The sequence below is a fragment of the Dipteris shenzhenensis genome, chromosome 3 (genome assembly GCF_047967505.1).
Source record: "Dipteris shenzhenensis isolate YYH24624 ecotype China chromosome 3, Dip_SZ_1.0, whole genome shotgun sequence".
Classification (NCBI taxonomy): Eukaryota; Viridiplantae; Streptophyta; class Polypodiopsida; order Gleicheniales; family Dipteridaceae; genus Dipteris; species Dipteris shenzhenensis.
The window spans coordinates 36,571,636-36,593,655 of NC_141598.1; the positions used below are offsets into that span (position 1 = coordinate 36,571,636).

Sequence of the window (22,020 nt, forward strand, 5' to 3'; positions counted from 1 at the left end):
TAGCTCTCTCTCTCTCTCTCTCTCTCTCTCTCTCTCTCTCTCTCTCTCTCTCTCTCTCTCTCTCATTCATGGAAGGCATCACGATACACAATGCCTGTGGGTTGAGTTAAAGGCTCCTACTTCGAATCGCTATTGTACCTACAAACAAATCTCTTATATAGCCTACTCTCTCTCTCTCTCTCTCATGAAAGGCATCACGAAACACAATGCCTGTGGGTTGAGTGAATCGCTCCTACTTCGAATCGCTACTGTACTTATAAACAAATCTCTTATATAGCCTACTCACTCTCTCTCTCTCTCTCTCTCTCTCTCTCTCTCTCTCTCTCATGAAAGGCATCACGAAACATAGTGCCTATGGGTTGAGTTAATCGCTCCTACTTCGAATCGCTACTATACCTACAAACAAATCTCTTATATAGCCTACTCTCTCTCTCTCTCTCTCTCTCTCTCTCTCTCTCTCTCTCTCTCTCTCTCTCTCTCTCTCCCTCTCTCCTCTCTCTCTCTCTCTCTATATATATATATATATCTACTCACGCTCGGCTCCCTCTCTCTCTCTCTCTCTCTCTCTCTCTCTCTCTCTCTCTTCTCTCTCTGTGCACACCAGAGAGTGTGCAAAAGAAATCGATATGGAGGGTTGGGAATTTCCAAACCCTCCATATCCCTTTCTTTTGTACAAGTGTTACTTTGTGCTCTCTCTCTCTCTCTCTCTCTCTCTCTCTCTCTCTCTCTCTCTCTCTCTCCCTAAAGAAAATTTGTGTGCAAAAGAACACAATTTGAGGGTTGGGAGTTTCCTAAACCTCCAAATTGCATTCTTTTGTACAGGTTTCTAACAATCTAAAACAGCCATCATAAAGGAGAGGGAGAGTTAGAGGGTGAGGGGGAGGGGGAGGGGGAGTTGGAGGGAGAGGGAGAGGGAGAAAGTGTAGAGAAGAAAGTGATATGGAGGGTTGGGAGATTTCCAACTCTCTGTATTGCTTTCTTTTGTACACACTCTGGTGCACACACCCATACACACACACACACACACACACATAGAGAGAGAGAAGAGAGAGAGAGAGAGAGAGAGAGAGAGGGAGGTGTGGGTGAGAGGGAGAGGGAGAGAGCACAAAGTAACACTTGTACAAAAGTAACGCTCTGATGCACACACCCACACACACAATGGCAAGGATGAAGGTTGCTATCAGGAAGACGGGTCCACCCATAGCAAAATTGGTAGCATCAAGAGGACGGACGAGATGCACATCCAAGAAAAGGAAAACCAAGGCATCTTCTCAAATAAGCAAAAAAAGAAAGATTTACACAAAAGGTCAGTGTACTAATGGAGATAAGAAGGGTGCTGAAAGCCATGGGTTTGGGTATTCGCAAGGCTCCTTTGCAACGGCTACTTAGGCAAGTTTGTGACAGTATAAACTTTGACGGCCTTGGTACCACTGGCAAAGAACAACCATTTGGGCATTGCAGGTGGCTGCCGATGCCTTTTTCATAGACTTTTTCCATGATACATTTCTTCTTACATCCCATAGCCATAGCGTGACAATCCATGGCAAAGGATATCACTACTTTAAAGGTGGTTAGATGGAGATATGACAAACTCCTCAAGGCTACAGATATGACAAACGTGAAGATGAGAGACATTTTGCTGATACCTGCACAAACGCTAAAACAAGATGAAGTGACTATAGAGGAATTGACTCAAGTGACTCATGAAAAAGGAACAAGATTAAAAACAACCTTCGAGGAGACGCAAAAGCCAAAATATAACGACACCAGGCATCCTCGTACCTCTTCCACCAATCTAGATACTGCAAAGCTAGAATTACAAGCTTTGGAGCGTCTAAATACACTAGGACCTGCTGTAAGGATATGTTTTGAAGATTTGGAGTCAATAAGAGAGTTTACCCTAACAAACGATTGTATGAAAGCAATAAAAAACAGAGCATGATAAGTCACCGACACAATCATCCTTGCAGGACTCTCGTAAGTTTTTAGTTTTATATCTCTCTTTAGATAACCAATTATTTTGAATACTATTTTGAACTACTCTGTTGATTTGTAGATCACTCAAAAAAAAGTTACATGAAGAGATTCAAGGTATGGTACATATTGTGGACTCAGCTATCTTCTTCAAAATAAGGGATCCCAAGGAGCCAGTGGACCAGCTTGCGAAGTGGTTCACATATTGCAATTTTCAATTTGTTTGCAATATTTGTCATCCCTTACCATTTAGAGTAAGTGTTTATTCAAGTACATTGCATAAGCAGCTAAATTGTTCTTTTCAATCCACAAATTCTAATCTTTATAGGAATTGTCAAGTGCAGACAAAATTGGAGTTTAGCTATAATATGTATATGCTAACAAAAGCATGTTTCTGCTTCAATTCGGTTGCACATACTCATCAAGAGATCGATCTGTAAGTGAACTTGCATTGCCCTAAAGAAGTATCTTAACTTTTCAAAATAAGAAAGGATTTATTGTGGGGGTTAAAGGTCACTGTGCCTTTACCTCGGTTATGTACAATACTTAAACACATATATAAATGAATGAAAAAGAAGATTAGGGTGGTTCTGCACCCACCAAAACTTGTGTGGCTCTTTGTTTCTCTCTCTCTCTCTCTTCCGTTCTTGCTTCTGTTGAGAGCACTCTCAACTGGTATCAGAGCCCGGGTGATCTAGCTGAGCATGTGTGAATACTTGGAAGCTCAACAACTTTGTGGAAGGAAGGAGAAGCTCTGTGGAAAGCTTTGTGGGTGACTTTACTTGCATCCGAGTGTGCAGAGACCTTGGAGGAACCTTTGGAAAAGTCACTTTGGTTTTGCGAAGTGGTTTTGAGAGCCTGTTAAGTGTTTTCAAAGAAAAAGTCATTTTTTGAGCTTTTCCCTGTTCCGTTCGATGACAAAGACTCCGTATTGACTTGTAGAGGCAACTATTGCTTGCTTTTGGTGTCCACTTCACTTCAAGAGCTTGGAAACACCTTCATTCTTGAATCTCGGATTATTTCATTGGATTTCTGACTCACTGTGTCAGTTTTTGCCTTTTTCTGCCCAGGTGTTGGAACTCAAGTTTGGAGCAACCATTTGCAGATCTATCAGTTCCGATGGAATCACGAGGTCCTAAAACTTTTATGTTGCTCATCATTCGCACTCCAGTGGAGTTTACAAACAGCTCTGTTTCCAAAAACGTTTTTCAGTCCGTGTGTTGGACCTAGTGATTGAGACCACGATTTCCAAAACCGTCTATCCCATTGCATTCCGGATGCCCAAAAACCCCTACCTGTCAGTTCTTATGCGATTCAGTGGAGGATTTTTAGAGTTATACATCTCTGTGTATTCGATTTCGTCTCTCTGTTATGCATTTTTCATTCTAAGGTTTTGAAATCTTAGATTTATGCCACATGGTAGTGAATAAGTGTTGACTCCCATTTCTCACTCATCGGTTGGGATTTTGGAGCTCCGACAGAAGAGAGATATTTGTAGATTTTCTTGCTGAGTCCGATTATGCAATGGCGCCCATGTTTTGAGGCATCTCAAGTTCTATTTTTAGTAGCGGTCATTACCGTGGGACTATGATTTCTTGAGCATACCTTATGCAGATCACTCTGATTGCAGTTTGAGCAGTGGTGCGCTCATTCGTGGTGTGCATTGGGTTGCAGTGGATGATTTATAAGCCATTTGGATGCATTGCGGTCCTTATTGGATGCATTGATAGGGCCAAATTGCCTTGTGGGATGCTATTTTTATGGACGCTTTGGACATGGATGCTTTTTTATGCTGAGGGACAGCTTTGACACATTGCAAGTGATGCACTAATAGTGCTATGCTCTCTTGGATGAGATATTATTAATGCATATGCCAGTGGACGGCGTTTATGCTTGAGTCATTTGGCACTTATTGGCATTTTGGATTGCCATTGCAGTTGGCATTTTCTTTTGGGCCAGATTTGCTCATATGGATGCATAGTATATGCACATGAGTTAGAGTTTTGGTGATATTTCACTCTATTGTGGCATACACATTTGGGTGCACCTTGTATTTGGTGTGATTCTCTCTTGCAGGCACTAGCATTTGGGATTTTTGCTTCATTTGCATCATGGCATCCTCTTCCATGTCTGAAAAGGAGTTTTTTAGCATTAAAAAGTTTGATGGGACAAACTTTTCTTTGTGGAAAGAACAAATAAGGGATGTGCTTATTCAAAAGAAGCAGATTAAACCCTTGGCAGGGATTAAAGCTGAGCCTACAAATATGTCTGAGGATGATTGGAATGAGTTGGATGCATTAGCAAAATCTACTATTAGACTTCATCTTGCAGAGTTAGTTTATTTCACAGTAGTAAATGAGTAGACTATGGAAGATTTGTGGAAGAAACTGTGTGCCACTTATGAAAAGGAAACTGCCTCTAATAAACTTTACCTCATGAAGAGGTTGTTTGAGCTGCAGATGAAGGAAGGGGTCTCCATTGCTTCTCACTTGAATGAATTCAATGTTATTTTCAGCCAGCTTCAGGCTCAGAAGATGAATTTTGATGCGGAGACCAAGGCAATATTTCTCTTATGTTCATTGCCATCCTCATGGGATACCTTCCGTACAGCTGTCAGTAACTCTGCACCTGGTGGAGTACTGAAATTTGATGATGTTGTGGGTAGCTTGTTGGCTGAGGAGATTAGATGGAAGTCTATGGACGGCAACAAGCAGGATGCAACCTTAAATGTGATCACAGTTCAGGGGGAAGTCCCAACAAAGAGGGAAGTCTCATAGCAAATCCAGGTCACGGAACATTGAGTGTTACCACTGTGGCAAGAAGGGCCATATGAAAAAGGATTGCTACAAGCTGAAAAGAGAGCAAAAGGATAAGAGTAAATTGGGGTGTAAATCAGAAGGAAGAGAGTCCAAGGGAGAACAAAGGAAAAGTGAAGATCGAGGAGATCAATGCAGTCACACATGATAGTGACAATGACGTTCTCTTCATGTCTACTTTATCTGCAGAGTTGATTACCACTTCAGATGATGCATATTCCCAGGATTGGATTTTGGATTCTGGTGCTTCATTCCATGTTACTCCCCATAGGGAATGGTTCTCCACTTATGACAGTGGAAAGACAGGTTGTGTGCATCTTGGAAATGACTATGCATGTGACATAGTGGGAGTAGGTGACATAAAGTTTTCTTTTGCAAATGGGTCTGCATTTATTTTGAAACATGTGAGACATGTGCCTAAGTTGACCAAGAGTCTTATTTCAGTGGGTCAGCTAGATGATGCTGGTTTTCACACCACTTTTGGCTTTCAGAGTTGGAAAATTCAGAAGGGCTCTATGCTTTTGGCCAGGGGTGCCAAGTGTGGGACTTTGTATCCCTTACATGTATTAGGGGTATTTGATCATGTTGTTGCAATAACCGAGCAGCCAAGCACTTCTTTGTGGCATTGCAGGTTGGGGCACATGAGCCAGAATGGAATGAAACTCTTATGCCATTTGGGTTATGTACCGCATTTGAGTTTCTCTGATTTTGAATTTTGTGAGCACTGTCTCTATGGGAAGCAGACTAAATCAGCCCATAAAAGAAGGGGAAAGAAAGAGTTTGAAAAGCTTGATTTGGTGCATTCATACGTATGTGGTCCCATGCCTACACGGTCATTAGGCAGGGCTGAATACTATGTGACATTCATTGATGATGCAACTAGGAAAGTGTGGGCTTATGCTATAGCTCGGAAGAGTGATGTGTTCCAGGTATTTCAAAAATGGCTGGCCTTGGTTGAGAATCAGTCAGGTAGAACATTTAAATGCCTACGGACTGACAATGGTGGAGAGTATCTCTCTCATGACTTTCAACATTTCTGTGATACATGTGGGATTAAGAGGGAGCTCACATCCCCTCGTACTCCAGAGCAAAATCCAGTTGCAGAAAAGATGAACCGTACCATTCAAGAAAGGTTGCAATGCATGCTTTCCAATGCAAGTCTTTTTTGTGGTTTTTGGGCTGAGGCAATGAAGACTGCAGTGCATGTGATCAATAGATCACCTAGTAAGAGTTTGGATGGTGGTATTCCTGAAGAGGCATGGAGTGGCAAGAAGCCCTCTTACTCTCATTTGCGTATATTTGGGTGTGAGGCATATGCACATGTGCCAAAAGAGCTTCGAAAGAAGCTAGATCCTAAGTCTAGGAAATGCATCTTTCTGGGTTATGGTGAAAGTGGAGAGATGGGCTATCGTCTCTAGGATCCAGAAGCAAAGAAGATCATACACAGCCATGATGTAGTCTTCAATGAGAAGAAGATGCATAAGGCACCCATGAGGGATGTGGAAATGAGGAGAATCACTTTCCAGGATGTGAATCCACCTGCATATGTTGATAGACAGCAAGCTGTCCATGCACCAAATGTGCAAGAAATGGTACCACCAAGTACTCCCACAGGTATACAATCAAGGGTAGATGATGGATCATCTATTGGTGGAAATGATGAGCCAAATGTGGCTGATATGCAGGTGGGATAGCAAGCTGAAATGCCCTTGAGAAGATCATCTAGAGTGTCTAGACTGCCTGATAGGTTTGTTCCAAGGGTAGACTATGTGATGCTTGCTGATTGCGGGGAGCCTTCTTGCTACAGAGAGGCTATGATGCACGAGGATCAACGCAAGTGGGAGTATGCTATGCAATCAGAGATGAGTTCACTTATGAAGAATAAGACTTGGGACTTGGTTTCTTTGCCACATGGAAAGAAAGCATTGCCATGTAAATGGGTCTAGAAAATGAAGATCACAGGTGATGATGTGCGTAGGTACAAGGCTCGTTTGGTCGCTAAAGGGTTCAAGCAAGAGAAGGGTGTGGAATTTGATGAGATATTCTTTCCGGTTGTGAAGATGACCACACGTAGATGCATGCTTGGACTAGTGGCATCAGAGGATATGGAGCTTATGCAGATGGATGTCAAGACAACTTTCTTGCATGGGGATTTGCATGAGGAAATTTACATGGTGCAGCCGGAAGGCTTTGAAGAAAAGGGCAAAGAGCATTTAGTTTGCAAGCTGAAGAAGAGTCCCTATGGTCTTAAGCAAGCGCCTAGAGAATGGTATCAAAAGTTTGATGCTTTCATTCAGTCCCAAGGTTTTAGAAGGAGTGAAATTGATCATTGCCTCTACACTGAAAGGGCTAAGGATAATAGCCTGATAATCTTGGCACTATATGTGGATGATATGCTATTGGCTAGCAAGAATACTTATGAGCTAGATGCATTAAAGGCCAAGTTGCATGAGGCCTTTGATATGAAGGATTTGGGACTTGCAGGTCATATTCTTGGTATGCGCATCACGCGTGATCGGAGTAGGAAACTCCTTTGGCTTTCACAAAAAGTGTATGTTACAAAAGTATTGCAGCGTTTCAATATAGAGGGGGGGAAGGCAGTGAGTACTCCATTGCCTCCATATGTGAAACTGAGTCATATAGATAGTCCCAAATCATATGAGGAAAGGGCCATGATGGCCAAGGTTCCTTATGCATCAGCAGTTGGGAGTCTTATGTATGCTATGATAGCTACTAGACCAAACATTGCATTTGCAGTGGGAGTTGTTAGCCGATATATGGCTAATTCAGGAAAGAGGCATTGGGAGGCAGTTAAGCGCATCATGACGTACATGAAGGGTACCAAGGAGATGTGCATTTGCTTTGGTAGAGGAGACATGCGTGTACTTGGGTACACAGATTCAGACTATGCAGGGCATGTGGATAGTAGGAGATCCACTTCTGGTTATGTGTTCACCTTTGCAGGTGGTGCAGTGTCGTGGATGTCTCGTGCATAGAAGTGCGTTGCTTTGTCTACCACAGAGGCTGAGTTTGTTGCAGCCACAGAGGGTTGCAAGAAGGCTATATGGCTTGATCGGCTAGTGGGAGATTTGGGGATTCGTACAGGTGTACCGACATTGCATAATGATTCCATGAGTGCTATTCAGCTAGCACGAATTCCGGTCTTTCATGCAAAGACCAAACACATTGAGGTCAGGTACCATTTCATTAGGGAGGTACTTAAGGACAAGCGCATAGACCTTGTCAAGGTTCTTATAGATGATAACCTTGCAGATATGCTTACGAAGAGTCTACCTAGTCAGCGGTTTGAGTATTGTCGTGTATTGATGGGCATTGGATAGTATGCTCACTGGTTGTTCTCCCTTAAAGGCACATTGTCCTTTAAGTGGAAGGTTGTGGGGGTTAAAGTCACTGTGCCTTTACCTTGGTTATGTACAATACTCAAACACATATATAATGAATGAAAAAGAAGATTAGGTTGGTTCTGCACCCACCAAAACTCGTGTGGCTCTCTGTTTCTCTCTCTCCCTCTTCCGTTCTTGCTTCCGTTGAGAGCACTCTCATTTATTTTGTAGAAATCTGTGGACATTGAATATGCAACTTACAGTGCTCTGAAGAGACTAGCTTTTGCAATCGATTTCTGTGAACAAAATACATCTAAGTTGGGTGCAATTGAACCGCTGCACTTGGAGGTAAGACAGAAAATCCTTTGCGCTATCAATAATTTTTTTTAATTAATCAAAATATTTTTTAGCTTACAATCTACTGGATGGTTCACAGACACCACAACAATACAATGCCCACATTTGTGGATGGAGGGTCCTTATAAACACCAAGCACATTATTGAGACTTCTTTTATAGAGGAGACGCCAGCCTCCATAAGAACCATTATTGATCTATTTAAAATTTATCTATAACATTAATCTTAACATTGAACTTGAAACTAAAGTTTTATTTGTGTTTATGCAGATGGCAAAGGAAAGCTATGATGATCAATATGTGTTCAACTTCAGAGCTAGGATGATCCTAGATCTCCTTTAATATGCCTCCTTGTTACCACAAGTGAAAAGCGGGGAGGAGGAAAGCTCTAAGAAATTAGATCAAGGACAAAGCTCAAAATTGATGGTGGAGTATCTCATTGGAGGGTAGGATGAGGACTCTCTCATGGGACTTAAGGACGTTGAGGCCCAACCTTAGATGCCTCTACCATCCACTGAGCTTCCTCCTCTAACTACTGAGCTTGGGCCTAGGATCGTGAGCCCTTTCCCCATTTTGAGCCCCATCCCCATCCAAATACTGAGTTTGGACATGAGGATCCTAATTCCCTTACACATTCATATATTGAGCTTGGACATGAGAATCCTTTAACTACCTTAGAGCCTCCTATGTGAGTTGAGGTGCATTGTACTCTTGGAATTTTGTAATATGTCATGACGTCTAATGGAAGTTTGTATGAGACTCCGGTTTGCTATATATATATATATATAGAGAGAGAGAGAGAGAGAGAGAGAGAGAATATTTCCTTTATTGATTTCATCCCCTCCTTGGTTCTAAAATCTTTCACCCTACCCTTCCAAGATGCCAAAAAGGGATTATTTGAATGTGGCTTCTTCCTTATGTTTGGTTGCATCAGCACCCGACTTCCTTTTGATACAGTCAATCTTTGCCATCAGCCATCCACAGTAACCTTGTTAGCAACTTCGATAAAAGATAGAGAGAAAAGAGGCCGACGAGGGAGGGAGCTCACATCTATAGCTTCATTTTCGACAGTCTGATCAACACGACGTTTTGCACAAGAACAATGTTGATTATCGATGCATGCCATGGAGACTAGAATCCAAACTAATACTCAAACACATGAAAACTCAATGGACATATCAAGGAGTACACATTATATTATAGTCTTGCATAAGCACAATCTTCCTATTCAAAACTTTAAGAATATTATCAAAGAGAGAGATTGACAAAGTAACAAGATCACTCTTGTACCTTGCTCTTCAATATTATGATCAACACAACTTTTCGTAGAACCAGGACCAGTTATTGTGTTGTTGTCCCCACAAAAAACTTTCAAAAGTTATATTCTAGTTTGTAGCACCTTCATAAATACACCATTTTGCAAAATCACACTCTTGTTCATCAAAAGCTAAAAGAATATTATCCAACCTAACACTTCTAAAATCTCAAAGAGAGAGATTGAAAAAGCAAAGAGCTCGCTCTTGTACCTTGCTCCTCGATATTTTGATAAAGAAAGCTTCTCAAAGAGCGAGATCCAGTTACTAGTTTGCCGTACCCATGAAAAACTTGCAAAAGTTACATTCTAGTTTGCAGCATTCTAATCAACACACCATTTTGCAAAAGCATAATCTTGTTCATCACAAACTTCTGAAAATTCAAAGAGAGAGATTAACAAAGCAAAGAGCTTCCTATTGTACCTTGCTCCTAGATGTACTTCGAGTTACTGGTTTGCCATTGCCACTGAAAACTCGCAGAAGGCAACCCAATCAAGAGGTTGAAGGAACACATACAAGGAAGCAAGGAAGAGTACTTTGGGAGGGGAGAGTAGTTTGGGAGGGAGCACATATGAGAGAGAGAGAGAGAGAGAGAGAGAGAGAGAGAGTAGTTTGGGCGGGAAGAGTACTATGGGAGGGAGAGTACTTTGGGAGGGTGATCTATTTTGAATAAGACATTGTCAGATAGTAGAATCATGCCAGTACCTCGACCAAATTTTTTATTTGTTATTGATAGTTGTACATGAATAAAATATTATTTCTTGCTTTGACATTCTAGGAATTTTTTAAAATTTTAAAAATTTCCCCACATTACCTTGGCCCTATGGCCATTGTTTGAGAGCTTTTTTTCATTTTGGCCAAAAGGCCCTAAAATGAGCTCCGTTTTTTCCTCAGTAACTTTTGAAAAACTTTATGGGGTTCTATTTAAGGTCCTTGAAACTTTCAAGTTGTTTGCTCTTGAGAAAGTCTCTTTTCTTATTTGTAGACTTTAGCTTTACCTTCTTTCTCCCTTGTATTGGCTAACTTCCATGCTTTGTTTGTTGTTCCACATTTCTAATTGTACCAATGGTTGCAAGGCATGCATTTGCTCCTTCACTTGCTCTTTCTGCAGTATGCTTGGGCTGTTTTTTGTAGATTTTTTCTCATGCATTTATTTATGTCTTGTCATGTGTAAGACATATGAGATTGTGCTATTTATGTCTCCAATTTATATTGATAAATGTTGGCCTTTTATAGTCTACAGGTTGCAATAATATTCTATTTTCCTACATCATACTTTGTTCTTTTAAGTTCTAGTGACATTGCTCTGTGGTCAGATACCAAGGTCTCCTCATTAATCTTGAGATTCCAAAGCATACCCTGTATCTAGACTTATTACTACATAATTGATCACACTTGATCATTGTGGGGTATTGCACTTATAACCCCATATTTTTGAAGAGTGATGTGCCATTACATATTTGCAACCCAAAACACGGTCCCAAGCTCCAATGTTGTGTCTATCATCAAGTTGCAACTTACCACTCGTAGTTATTTTGTCTTTATAGTCTTGCATGGCTAACTAGGCTAGCCTTTGCTAGTCCTATTGGGCTTTTAAAGGCCTCACAAGCTCAATATGTAATCACTCATCGATGTGACTCTCATGTGTTGCCCAGTGCATGGCTCTGCAATACTTTAGCCCACGTAGCCTTTAGATAGGTACACAAGAAAGGTGTTGTTGTGGCTCTCATAGCTATTAGTGCTCATATAGCTTGCTAGGCACTACAACTATGCTTGCCTTTAGATGCTATTGTGAATATTTCTCACACTATGTTTTGGTGCTTTATTAACATATTACACCATTATTGAGCATTTTGATGCCTTTGAAGTGCTTGAATGAGCTTGTTTCCATGGCTACAATTGGCTAATTTGACACAAATTTGCACTTAAGTCTTTTGACCCATTTTTGCACTATCTGTATAAAATATATAGAGGATGCAAATACCCTTAAAAAGTCTGACAGATTTAAAGAGAAAAGACCTTTTGGCAAGAGGAACTATGTCTAACATGTCTGGACCACGTCCATTTTCTTGCGCCGTCCGGACACATGTGAATTCCACCTAAGCTGTGCCTCATATTAGTGACAATTTTTACTTTTGATTCCAAGGGAAGACACCTCTCTCTCTCTCTCTGTGTGTCTCTCACTCGCGTGTGTTGTGTTGTAGTGAAATTGAAAGTGCCAACGCGCTTGCCCCCATAGAGGGTGAGCCTTGAGCTGTCCCTAGGGGACTTTCACCCACAAGCTTTAAAGTCCATGGATGGAGGGAGGGAACTTAGGGCCTTAGCACATGGATGGGGCTAGCATGGGTTTAGGATGGGAATATTTTTATCATCATTACTCCCATCCTACACCAAGTGGTATAGGATGGATTTAGAACGGGAGTAGCCACTTTTTCTCCCATCCTGGACCATGGCCTCTAGACCCTGGCAGCCAGAATGGGTTCCCCTTTTTTAGGGATTCAAAAACATGGAAGGATGACGTGTCCTTGTCCCCACAAGGTCCCCATCTCTTAAACACATGAAATGATGCCATGTGTCCTCTTCCTCTTAAACCCATACCTAGTTCTTTTTTTGTTAGCACATGGTGGGAAGGGAATAGGATAGAAATATGGCATGGGACCACTTGGGACCGGGACCAACTTTTCCAATTCCCATCCTATTTCTTCCCATGTGCTAAGCCCCTAAGGGTGGTGAAGGCTAACTAGTCTCGAGGGTTTTAGGAGCGTTTAAGACGCCAGCCTTACTTCTTTCGAGGGCCGCCAGCGGGATCGCGGAATGAAGAAACGAGTCGACGAACGTGTTCGCACTCTCATTGAAAATGGAGTCAAGGCCAGACACCGCTCGATCTTCGTCGTCGTGGGTGACAAGGGTCGAAATCTGGTACGTTTGGATCTTTTCTTCATGTTCTTTCGATTGTGTATGTAAACAAGGGAGGGGTGAAGGTCTCTGAGTAGTCAACTACTACCGAGCATGAAAAACGTAGTTTCCATGATTGGTACGTATTTTGAAGTTCACATGGAGCTATGTTTTACTTGTACACAAGGGTGACCGGGATAAACCATGTGCAAGTCCGCTTGTAGCTTAGGGTGAATCAAACAAGTATAGACAATTTGCTAATTCTTTGAAGAGTCGTATATGAATCTTGAGATGTAAATCTTTTGGTCCAGCACACAAGGCAGGATTTTTATAGTGTCTGATCGTCCGAAGCGGGTATGTGCAGGTGGTCTATTTGCATCAAATGCTTTCTAGAGCGGTTGTCAAGGCAAACCCTTCTGTTCTCTGGTGCTACAAGAAAGAACTTTTTCTAAGCAGGTAAGCTTCTCACAACTCGATGTAATCTATTTTCTAAACGACTCTATGACAAGCATAGTATGGAATTCTCAATCTTAAGACTACTTTCATTGGATATACTTGGACCCCAATTTTACGTGCAAATGCCTGAGATTCAAGTTTCTCCCAAGTGTGAGTGGGCTACTATTTCTAAAGTTTCTCCCAAGTATGAGTGGGCTAATATTTTGGACTTTAAAATCTAAAGTTGTACGATTGGATATATTCTAGTCTTACAAAGGGGGGGGGGTGTGTACAAAATTTGGCTGTTACTCGTCTCATTAGATCATAATGGTTGGAATCAGGGCTTCTTGATGCTAAGCATTCTATCCCTTATTGCCTTTTCAAAGCTCTCCCGTTTCTTGATTAAATAAAAGTTTTTGCCATTCCTACATTCCAATGCACCCTTTTCCCTTTCCTACATCCTCTAGGACCTAGACACGTGAGTGCATATCTTTATTAGTAAATAGTGGCTGAATATATATATTTTGTTGGTACCATCCGTACCACTCGGTCCTATCAAGACTTGAAGGCTCCATCAAAACCCTTCAATCGAGATCTAAGCCTCAACATAAGGCCGTCTCAATAATCACAATGTCGATGATCACAATTCATCACATACCCATGGTAATACTAATTAGCTGTACACCATTGTAGCACCATCAATGCCCAACTAGTATGTGTCTGTATCTGTAGATGCTATCGATCACCGTCTTGCTTATGTTGCAGTTGCACTCAACTACATACCTTCCTAGTATATAGCTTCAATATGTTGGGGTACTCCTTAAAGAAAGACTTTTTCATCCATTGCCGGATGGTCTTAAACTCCATTAAGTATTGGATTCACATTTGTTTATGAGGTACCCTTCTTTTGATGGTAAAGAGTTATTTAGGTATCAATAACTCAATTGCACCCTCGATTCTGGTTCTTCCATAAGTGGTTGTGATGGTGGTTGTCCTTTATAAGCATTCCAGTCGCTGACATGAAAAGTATCTTTCATCCTCAAAGACTCTGATAATATCAGCCCTGATTTGCATCGAGAAAAACTGTCTCTTTCACTTGATAGTACTTCATTGCTAGCTTTATCTATTTTCTATGAACTCAAACTTACTGGTTTTTTTGTTTATCTTGTGCTTGGAACTGCACATGTCCTAACTTGTTATTGGCTGCTCTCTCGTGTTGGGATTGAGCTGTCTTAATTTGTTCTTTGACCTGCTCTAGTACGTGTGACATATTCTTAGCAACTCGGCGAGAACCCTTTTCCCTATGTGTGTGATCGGATCTGGGAAGAGTTTGACCATTTTTTAGTGGAGACTTTTTAGTGGATGTATGGATATTGTTATTGTAGGCAAACCCTAGTAAAGGAAGATATAATTACAAAATCTAGGCTTGGCATGGACATAGACTTGTAGCATACTATTGTGAGGTAAGGGTTCTAGGTAAACCATGAAGTTGAAAGATCTCTGGAATGAAGAGCTTAGTAGTTTGAGAAGCTATAATATCATTTCCATAAGGAATTAAGTGGGCTGGCTTACTCAGTTGGTCTAGCATAGGGAAGATTTGATCATAACCTCCAATCATTGGGAACCTTGTACAAAATCCATGGTGATATGCTCCCATCTCTGAGATGGAATAGGAAGGGGTTTAAGTAATCCTTGTATTGTACCTAAATCACTTTTTATCTTTTGACATACCACGCATTGTTGAACATAGGTGGTAACATCTTTTCTAATGTGAGGCCAATGGAAATACTTTTCCACATCACATTGTCAGTGGTTCCTCTAATACTTCTATGGCCTGCACTAGGGCTAGAATGTAATTCACTCATACTAAGTTGTCGGTAGGATTTAGGTACAGACATATATTTTCCTAACAAGAGGTACCCATCATTCAATGAATATCATTCAAGTCCTTCGTATACTCCTTGTTGTAATTTCTGTTATATTTCTGAATAAGAATAATCGTACAATACTTTAGTCCAGCACCTCGAAGCTTACGGCTTTGAAAGGCTATAGGATGGCTCCAAAAGACTCACCACTCACATCGGTGTAGAGTACAAAAAGCTCTTATCCAAATCAGGAAGAACTAAGATTGGGGAGGGATTAGTTCTTCGTTTAGGCTTTCGAATGCTAGCTGATGTATCAATAAACAATTTGCTTCTTCAAAAGGTTAGTTAGAGGAGAAGCAATCCAGGCAAAATTCTGAATAAACCTCCTATAGGAGCTAGACATGCCCATAAGAGATCTCAACTCATGAATATTCTTTGGAGTAGGCCACTGTTTAATGATTTTCTTCTTGGGGTCCACCATGACCCCCTTGGTAGACACTATATGAACCAAACATTCCATCTCTTCCTTGAAGAACTCACTCTTTTTGGCATTAAGGAAAAGCTGATTTTTTCAAAGTAATTTCATTATTTTATATAGTTGATCCTTACGCTCCTCCTATTATCAAAGAAGATTACCACAAATTTATTGAGATAAATATGCAAAAGGTTGCTCTAGCATTTGTAAGACCAAAAGTCGTTACCAAGAACTCATAAGGTGTATGAAAAGCAATCTTGTGAATGCCATCTTCCTTCATGCTACCCGACTTGAGATCCAACTTATTGAATACTTGGCATCTTTCAACACATCAAGTAGGTCATCCACTCATCCAGTTCTAAATAGTGAGTTTATTTAGAGTACTAAATACACATTTTGAACTACTAGGACAGGTGCACTAAATAAAGAACTATTGGGCCAAATAAATTAATCAATATATCAGCAATTTGATGCTCTACTTCCTCCAATTCTACATGATTCATTCTACAAGGAGCTCTACATGGAGGTGTAGATCCTGGTCCCAGTTCAATAGAATGACCTTGCAGTCGACTGGTAGGCATGTCAAAACTAAAAATAACTACAAAACAGTCATCATATGCCCAAAGAAGGTATGTCTTTCTTTTTCTTCAAGAGTTAGGGTTTCTTTTCATCCTAAGATAGATATCATGACAACTTGCACCTTTTTTGAAGGTTTGCTTCGCTTGATGAGTTGTATGGGAAAAAAGAATCTTCTCTCCTTTATACATAAGGGTACATTGATGTGTACAAGGATTGACATGAGGCAAAAAATCATAACGCCCCAATCCACTTCAAGTAAAGGAGCCACTAGGATGTCTCTTATTTCTTAGTGCTCACTTCACCATGGAAGTACCTTCTCCTTCATGACCTCTAAAAGGTCCTATAAGAGTAGAGTTTTTTATGGGTTGAGGTTTAGCATGTAGAATCTTGATGACGCACTCTACTATTACAAGAAATATTCAGAATGTTTATCGTAGATGATACAATGGCTCCCTATCCCCTAATCACCCACATGCACATGAGATAGATCACATTGAGATCTATCGGCTAGCGGAAAATTGGGGTTATTTGAGTTTGTAAGCCTAAGTTGAGCATAGAAAGCCTAGGTTATTGTAACTGGCCTTCAATGAACTAAAGGGCAGTGATCTTCTACTCAATCATAAACCTCATAAATAGCCACAATGCAAGCTCCAGTCACTTCAACCACTTAACAATACTTAGAAACAAACCTCTACAACAACAATGGGGAGGCTAGAATGCCCCTACTCAGTGAAAACAGTGGTGCACCTAGACTTTGCCTCTAGGAACTTCTAGGAAGTTTGCACTTCCTCTAGCGAGTCCCTCACGGCCAAACTATTACTAGACTTAATCATGGTTAACCTCAGGTTAAGCGTGGGTTGAGTTAAAAAAATACTTTACATCACTTTTCACGTCCCCATGACAGCTATCTAATGTGTTCTAGGCCTTGTTCTTATTAATTGTGTGCATGGGTAGAGGGCTCATAGATCATGGGACAAAAATTGAAATATCTAACCATTTTCACCCAAACAAGATCTAATTAATAACCCAAGGTTAAATATATCTTAATTAAGTTAATTCAACCTTAATTATTAATTTAGCATTGTTAATTTATAAAAGCTTTCCTTTAGCATTGCCCTTTCAGCTTTAGCTTTCTATTACTCAAAACTAGGCTATTCCTAGTTCCTTGTGGGTGTCCTTTCAATGCTCACTAACCAATGCACTGCAAAGGAAAATGAAACTAATTCTAGTTAACCTGACTCAACTCTCCTTGACCAAAGACAATATAAAGGATTTCTTTTTATTTTTGAGAAATGCGTGACACATTAATGCATGTATAGACTTTCAATGCATGTATAGACCTTCGATTTCAAAAAAAAAATCACTTGTTAAATTGGATATATACTAGTCTTATGATAGTATTTGATAGTACATTAGCATGGCATGTCAAAACAGAGATTAACCATGTCCACAAATTTACGAGTCACTAAAATCATGATCAAAAGAACAAAGAAAACCATGAACGAAGGAAAAGGGAACAAGAGACAGAGAAGAAAGAGAGAGTGATGCAGCATGGGGTCCAATCTACCCCCTCTAGATGGTGGCTCTTGCTTCCCATTTAGAGTATTTGTAATATTATTAATTTTTTATCAAAGCTCAAAGAGCCAATAATAGTACATGCAAAAGCATCCCTTTTTCCCAAAGTAACGCTCACTTTATCCACAATGAATCACGTCCCATTCTTTTTATAAAGCCACTTTGGGCTTGCTTTATCAAATTATACCTTTTATCACAAAATTGTCCAAGTTTTTACAATATCAATGAAATACAAAATTGGCTCATAGCCATATATTATGCACCGTGCGACAAGTCAATCGGTACCCTCGCACTAAATCCAGTCCTCATTAGTTCCATCAACTGTACTCAAGTTGCCTATTATATTAGTTGCTAACAATCAATCGAATGAATCGCCGAATCAGTCAATCCCAATATAATTGCACTCAAAGTACAATAATCAAACATAACACCAATAACACTAGCAACATCAGTATTTACATGGAATCATCCACAATACCGACCATTTAGCATGGCAAATCACTTCGTTAGGTGTCCCCAACTAAACCACACAAAGCATCCACTAAGACCCCCACCGTGTCTGGTGCACTCCTATGGAATACTTTGCCATAGTCACACTTGACTAAATATAAAAGAATGTCCATAGCAGGAATTATCAGAAATACAATTTCCGTAACATGATTCTAGATTCTTGTTTAGCATGGAATATCTCATTTCTCAAGCATTCCTTGTTTCATAGCTTTGTGTCATCCTTAGTTTGATATGATAATATATTATTCAGTTTTAAAATTGGTGGGCTGTGGCAGTCACAAGCGAAAGCGAATGAAGCAAATAAAAAAAATGATGCAACGAGGATTGATGGACTCTGTAAACGAGGATCCGTTTTCAGTGTTCATTGCAAGTACTGAGATTCGGTACTGTTATTATTCTGAAACGGAGAAGATCTTGGGCAACACATTTGGCATGTGTGTTCTACAGGTCAGGTTTCAAATGTATAATGAACAGGTTTCAACTGCTTTTTCTATTTTCACTTCAAGGCTACTTTGTATGATTTCTGATTCCATTGCTTGATGTGCTCAAATCATGTGATTTCTGACTACCTTAGACAAGATGTATACGCTTGTTTTAGCATTTGCATGCCTTTGGACCTGTGTGAATGCCCATGCTTGATTTTTTATTCGCGCTACCCTTAATTTTACAGCACAGGATTTTGAGGCATTGACTCCAAATCTACTGGCCCGTACCATTGAGACAGTTGAAGGAGGTGGCATCGTTCTCCTGCTTCTGAGCTCTCTTTCATCTCTCAGCAGCCTTTACACCATGACCATGGTATAGCATTTTTCTTGCTGAAGTCGTTAGTTTGAGTTGTAAATGGACAGTGCATGAGTTAGGCATTGGAGCAATTTTGCTTGTTGGAACAATTGTTCAATACCAGCATTTTGTTTGTTTTTGAATAAGTTGCTCCCTGTAGAGTATTTCAGTTCCCTGGGTTGGATCCTAAATGGTGGCTTGTGATGAAGCAGTACCTGTCTGTTGATGTGTATATGCAAGCACAGTATTTTACTTGGTCTAGGCCATTTACTTGTGGTACTTTTGTTTTATACAGTCACGTTCTTGTTGCTGGCATTGTTTATGTGGTTTCATTCTATGATCTGTAATGGAGGAGAGAGGATGCTTTATAAGTTTGGTAGGTTTGTTGCGGCAAGTGATTTTGTGTCTTCTGAGAATAACTGTGGCTATTTGACAGGATGTGCACTCAAGGTTTCGAACAGAGGCACATGGGGATGTGACAGGCCGTTTTAATGAGCGCTTTATTTTATCGCTTACTTCTTGCAAGGCTTGTGTGGTCATGGACGATGAATTTAACATCTTGCCTATCTCTTCGCATGTCCGTTCCATCATTCCAATCTCTCCCAATGAGGTAACCCTCTTCGTGCTGCATGAATGATATGTTATTGTGTAGGGTCATATTGGAGATAAATAGATGGCACTCATACTTTGTCCAATTGTGCTGTTATCTCAGAGGCCGTATTTTGATCACTGCTTCTTTGGGTTTGCAGAGTGAAAGAGGCCAGACAGAGGCCGAGAAGGATTTGAAGGAGCTGAAAGACTCTTTGCGTGATACACAACCTGTAGGCTCTCTGGTTGGCAAATGTAGAACCTTAGATCAGGTAAGTGAGGCATTCAATTTCTAGTGATTGATGAGTGGGCTAGAATACTAAGGATTTGTAATGCCATTGTGATGTCATGGAGAGATATGAAAGTTCATCCTTGGGTAGCAGCCGAAGATCTTTTAAGGCTTTTCATTTATCAGAGTCTCCATAACGGTACTGAAAAACAGGCATTATTGATTGGAAAATTTGGAAACATCAAAGAGATTGTAATGAGGTGCTCTGCTATACGTGGAAAGGGTAACACTTTTGCACTGGAAGGGTAACACTGCAATGTGAAAATCGTTTTATGGTGTTGCATTTGTTCTATCAGGTGCACGTCTTCCTTTTGTCTCTTCACACTAGGACTGAAAGCAAATCTACTTGGTTTGCATCGAATCTTGATTCAGTTCTTTCTCGCTTGCTATATACTGAGTCATAGAGTTCATTCACGCTCATTCTGATGATTGTATTTGTAATGTGCCATGCATGGAAGATTCCCCAAATGTTCGGATTTAATTTATTATCTCGTGATTGATAACTTGTGCTTTCAGCTCCTGGGTTGATGAAAACTTTGTTTCCAATGCTGGAGGTCTAAGTCTTATAGCTTGTGAAAAGCCTGTATTTGTTATGGCAGGTTTGCCAGATTTAATGTGTTCCATGGTAAATTTGTTTGTTGTTTGTTTTGTAATGACCTTGGCTTGTGTAGGCAAAAGCTGTTATTACTTTTTTGGATGCAATATCTGAGAAGACATTACGAAGTACAGTGGCACTCACTGCGGCTCGTGGGCGAGGCAAGTCAGCTGCACTTGGAGTTGCCATTGCAGGTGCTGTGGCTCTTGGGTGGGTATCTGAACATATAGATTCACCTTGATCAGCCTTACTACAAATTGACTGTTTTTAACCACTTCACATCTTATCTTTATCAAAGGCTTTGTTGGTGTTCATATCAATGTTAGGGCTGGTGAGAGCAGAAATGCATTTCTTTTTTCATGAAAAAGATTCTATTAAGTATGAAGGAAACACGTGCGAGCGAGCTCGAAGTGGAAATACGAAATGCATTTTTCATTTTGGAAGTTGGAGAAATATATCATTCAGTTCACAAGATTATTAGAGATGGACTGTTTATCTAGAGGTACAAGAAAAAGAAAGAAAGATTTATTAACATCTAGCGAAAGACCAAAAAGTCCTATGAGATTAAAATCTGAATACATCATGAAGTAACACCCCATGTTGCCTAGTCACCCCCCCCGACCCACTGAAGATATTGAGAATACACTAGTACTCTAGACTTGAGAATCTGGTAGGCTCTGATATCTGTGAAGTCTGAAATCTGCAACAGTCGTCCCCTGATCTACCTTGAGTCTCCCGTTTGGGAGATTTGTGCTGGAGTCTGCCAAGAAATGGGCTGACAACGAGGTGCAGAAACGCTCTATACTGGCTCTATCGTGAGGGACTAATGTTGTGAATGAGCCCGGTGAGGATCTTGTGTGGGTCTGGCATGTAGGAGGAGCTAGCTTGGCTGTTTAGTGTGGGCTCATCCTCTGTGAAGAAGAAGCTTGTGATCCATTGCTGCTTTAAGCTTGTGATCCGTTCCTACCTGTGGTCTTGGCCGTGTGGTGGTCGCCTGTTGTGTGGCTGACTCGTGTGACCTTGAGCACAAAGAGAGTGGCACATTTCTGCTCTGGATAGTCAATGACCAGTCGCATGTCCCGACACCCATCTCAAAGAGGGAGTGGTATCTCCCATGTATCTCATAGTACTGAGGGCATCTCATGAGCACCGCCCCTCGGTCTCCACCTCATGCAGATCACATAAGGTGTATAGGCTCAGCTCACGGTGGTGTCATGTGGCCTCAGCCTCTTTGTCCAGTTTCAAAATAAAACGTGTGCGATGATGTCCTAAGCTGGCCCATGCCTATCCGTACCGCATGTGATAGCTGAATCTGCAAGTGTCCTGAATGAAACCATCCTTGGTGAGATGGAGGAAATGATCTCTGTAGAAGGCCATCTTAGTGGCATGCAGCTGCATCGGGGAGACCCCTGCTTGCTGAATGCAAACAATGCATCTCCTGTCGTGTCAATCGTAAAGTAGGTGCATCCAAGGGAGTCTTGGGATGGAGGGAGATGATCAATGGACATGCCTCATGTGTGGAACCATTTAGTTTCATGTGAATACTACCAACTCGTATCACCATCGATTGCTAGCTACATGGAGGATGAGAGGGCTCTCCATGGTGGCTGCTGTCTCCATCTCAGTCCTGC

The 22,020-nt window shown here is 40.9% G+C and overlaps 1 protein-coding gene across 1 annotated transcript in view; it reads left to right on the forward strand.

The window, feature by feature from the left end:
* Positions 1-12,501: 12,501 nt before the first annotated feature.
* LOC147903725 (RNA cytidine acetyltransferase 1-like) overlaps positions 12,502-22,020 on the forward strand; it is a 92,512-nt gene continuing 82,993 nt past the window's right edge. Inside the window, exons 1-7 of the mRNA XM_087400824.1 lie at positions 12,502-12,722; positions 13,063-13,154; positions 18,413-18,584; positions 18,813-18,935; positions 19,354-19,527; positions 19,667-19,777; positions 20,466-20,599. Coding sequence (XP_087256950.1) covers positions 12,618-12,722; positions 13,063-13,154; positions 18,413-18,584; positions 18,813-18,935; positions 19,354-19,527; positions 19,667-19,777; positions 20,466-20,599 — 911 coding nt within the window. The 5' untranslated portion in view covers positions 12,502-12,617. The remainder of the gene's footprint in view (positions 12,723-13,062; positions 13,155-18,412; positions 18,585-18,812; positions 18,936-19,353; positions 19,528-19,666; positions 19,778-20,465; positions 20,600-22,020) is intronic.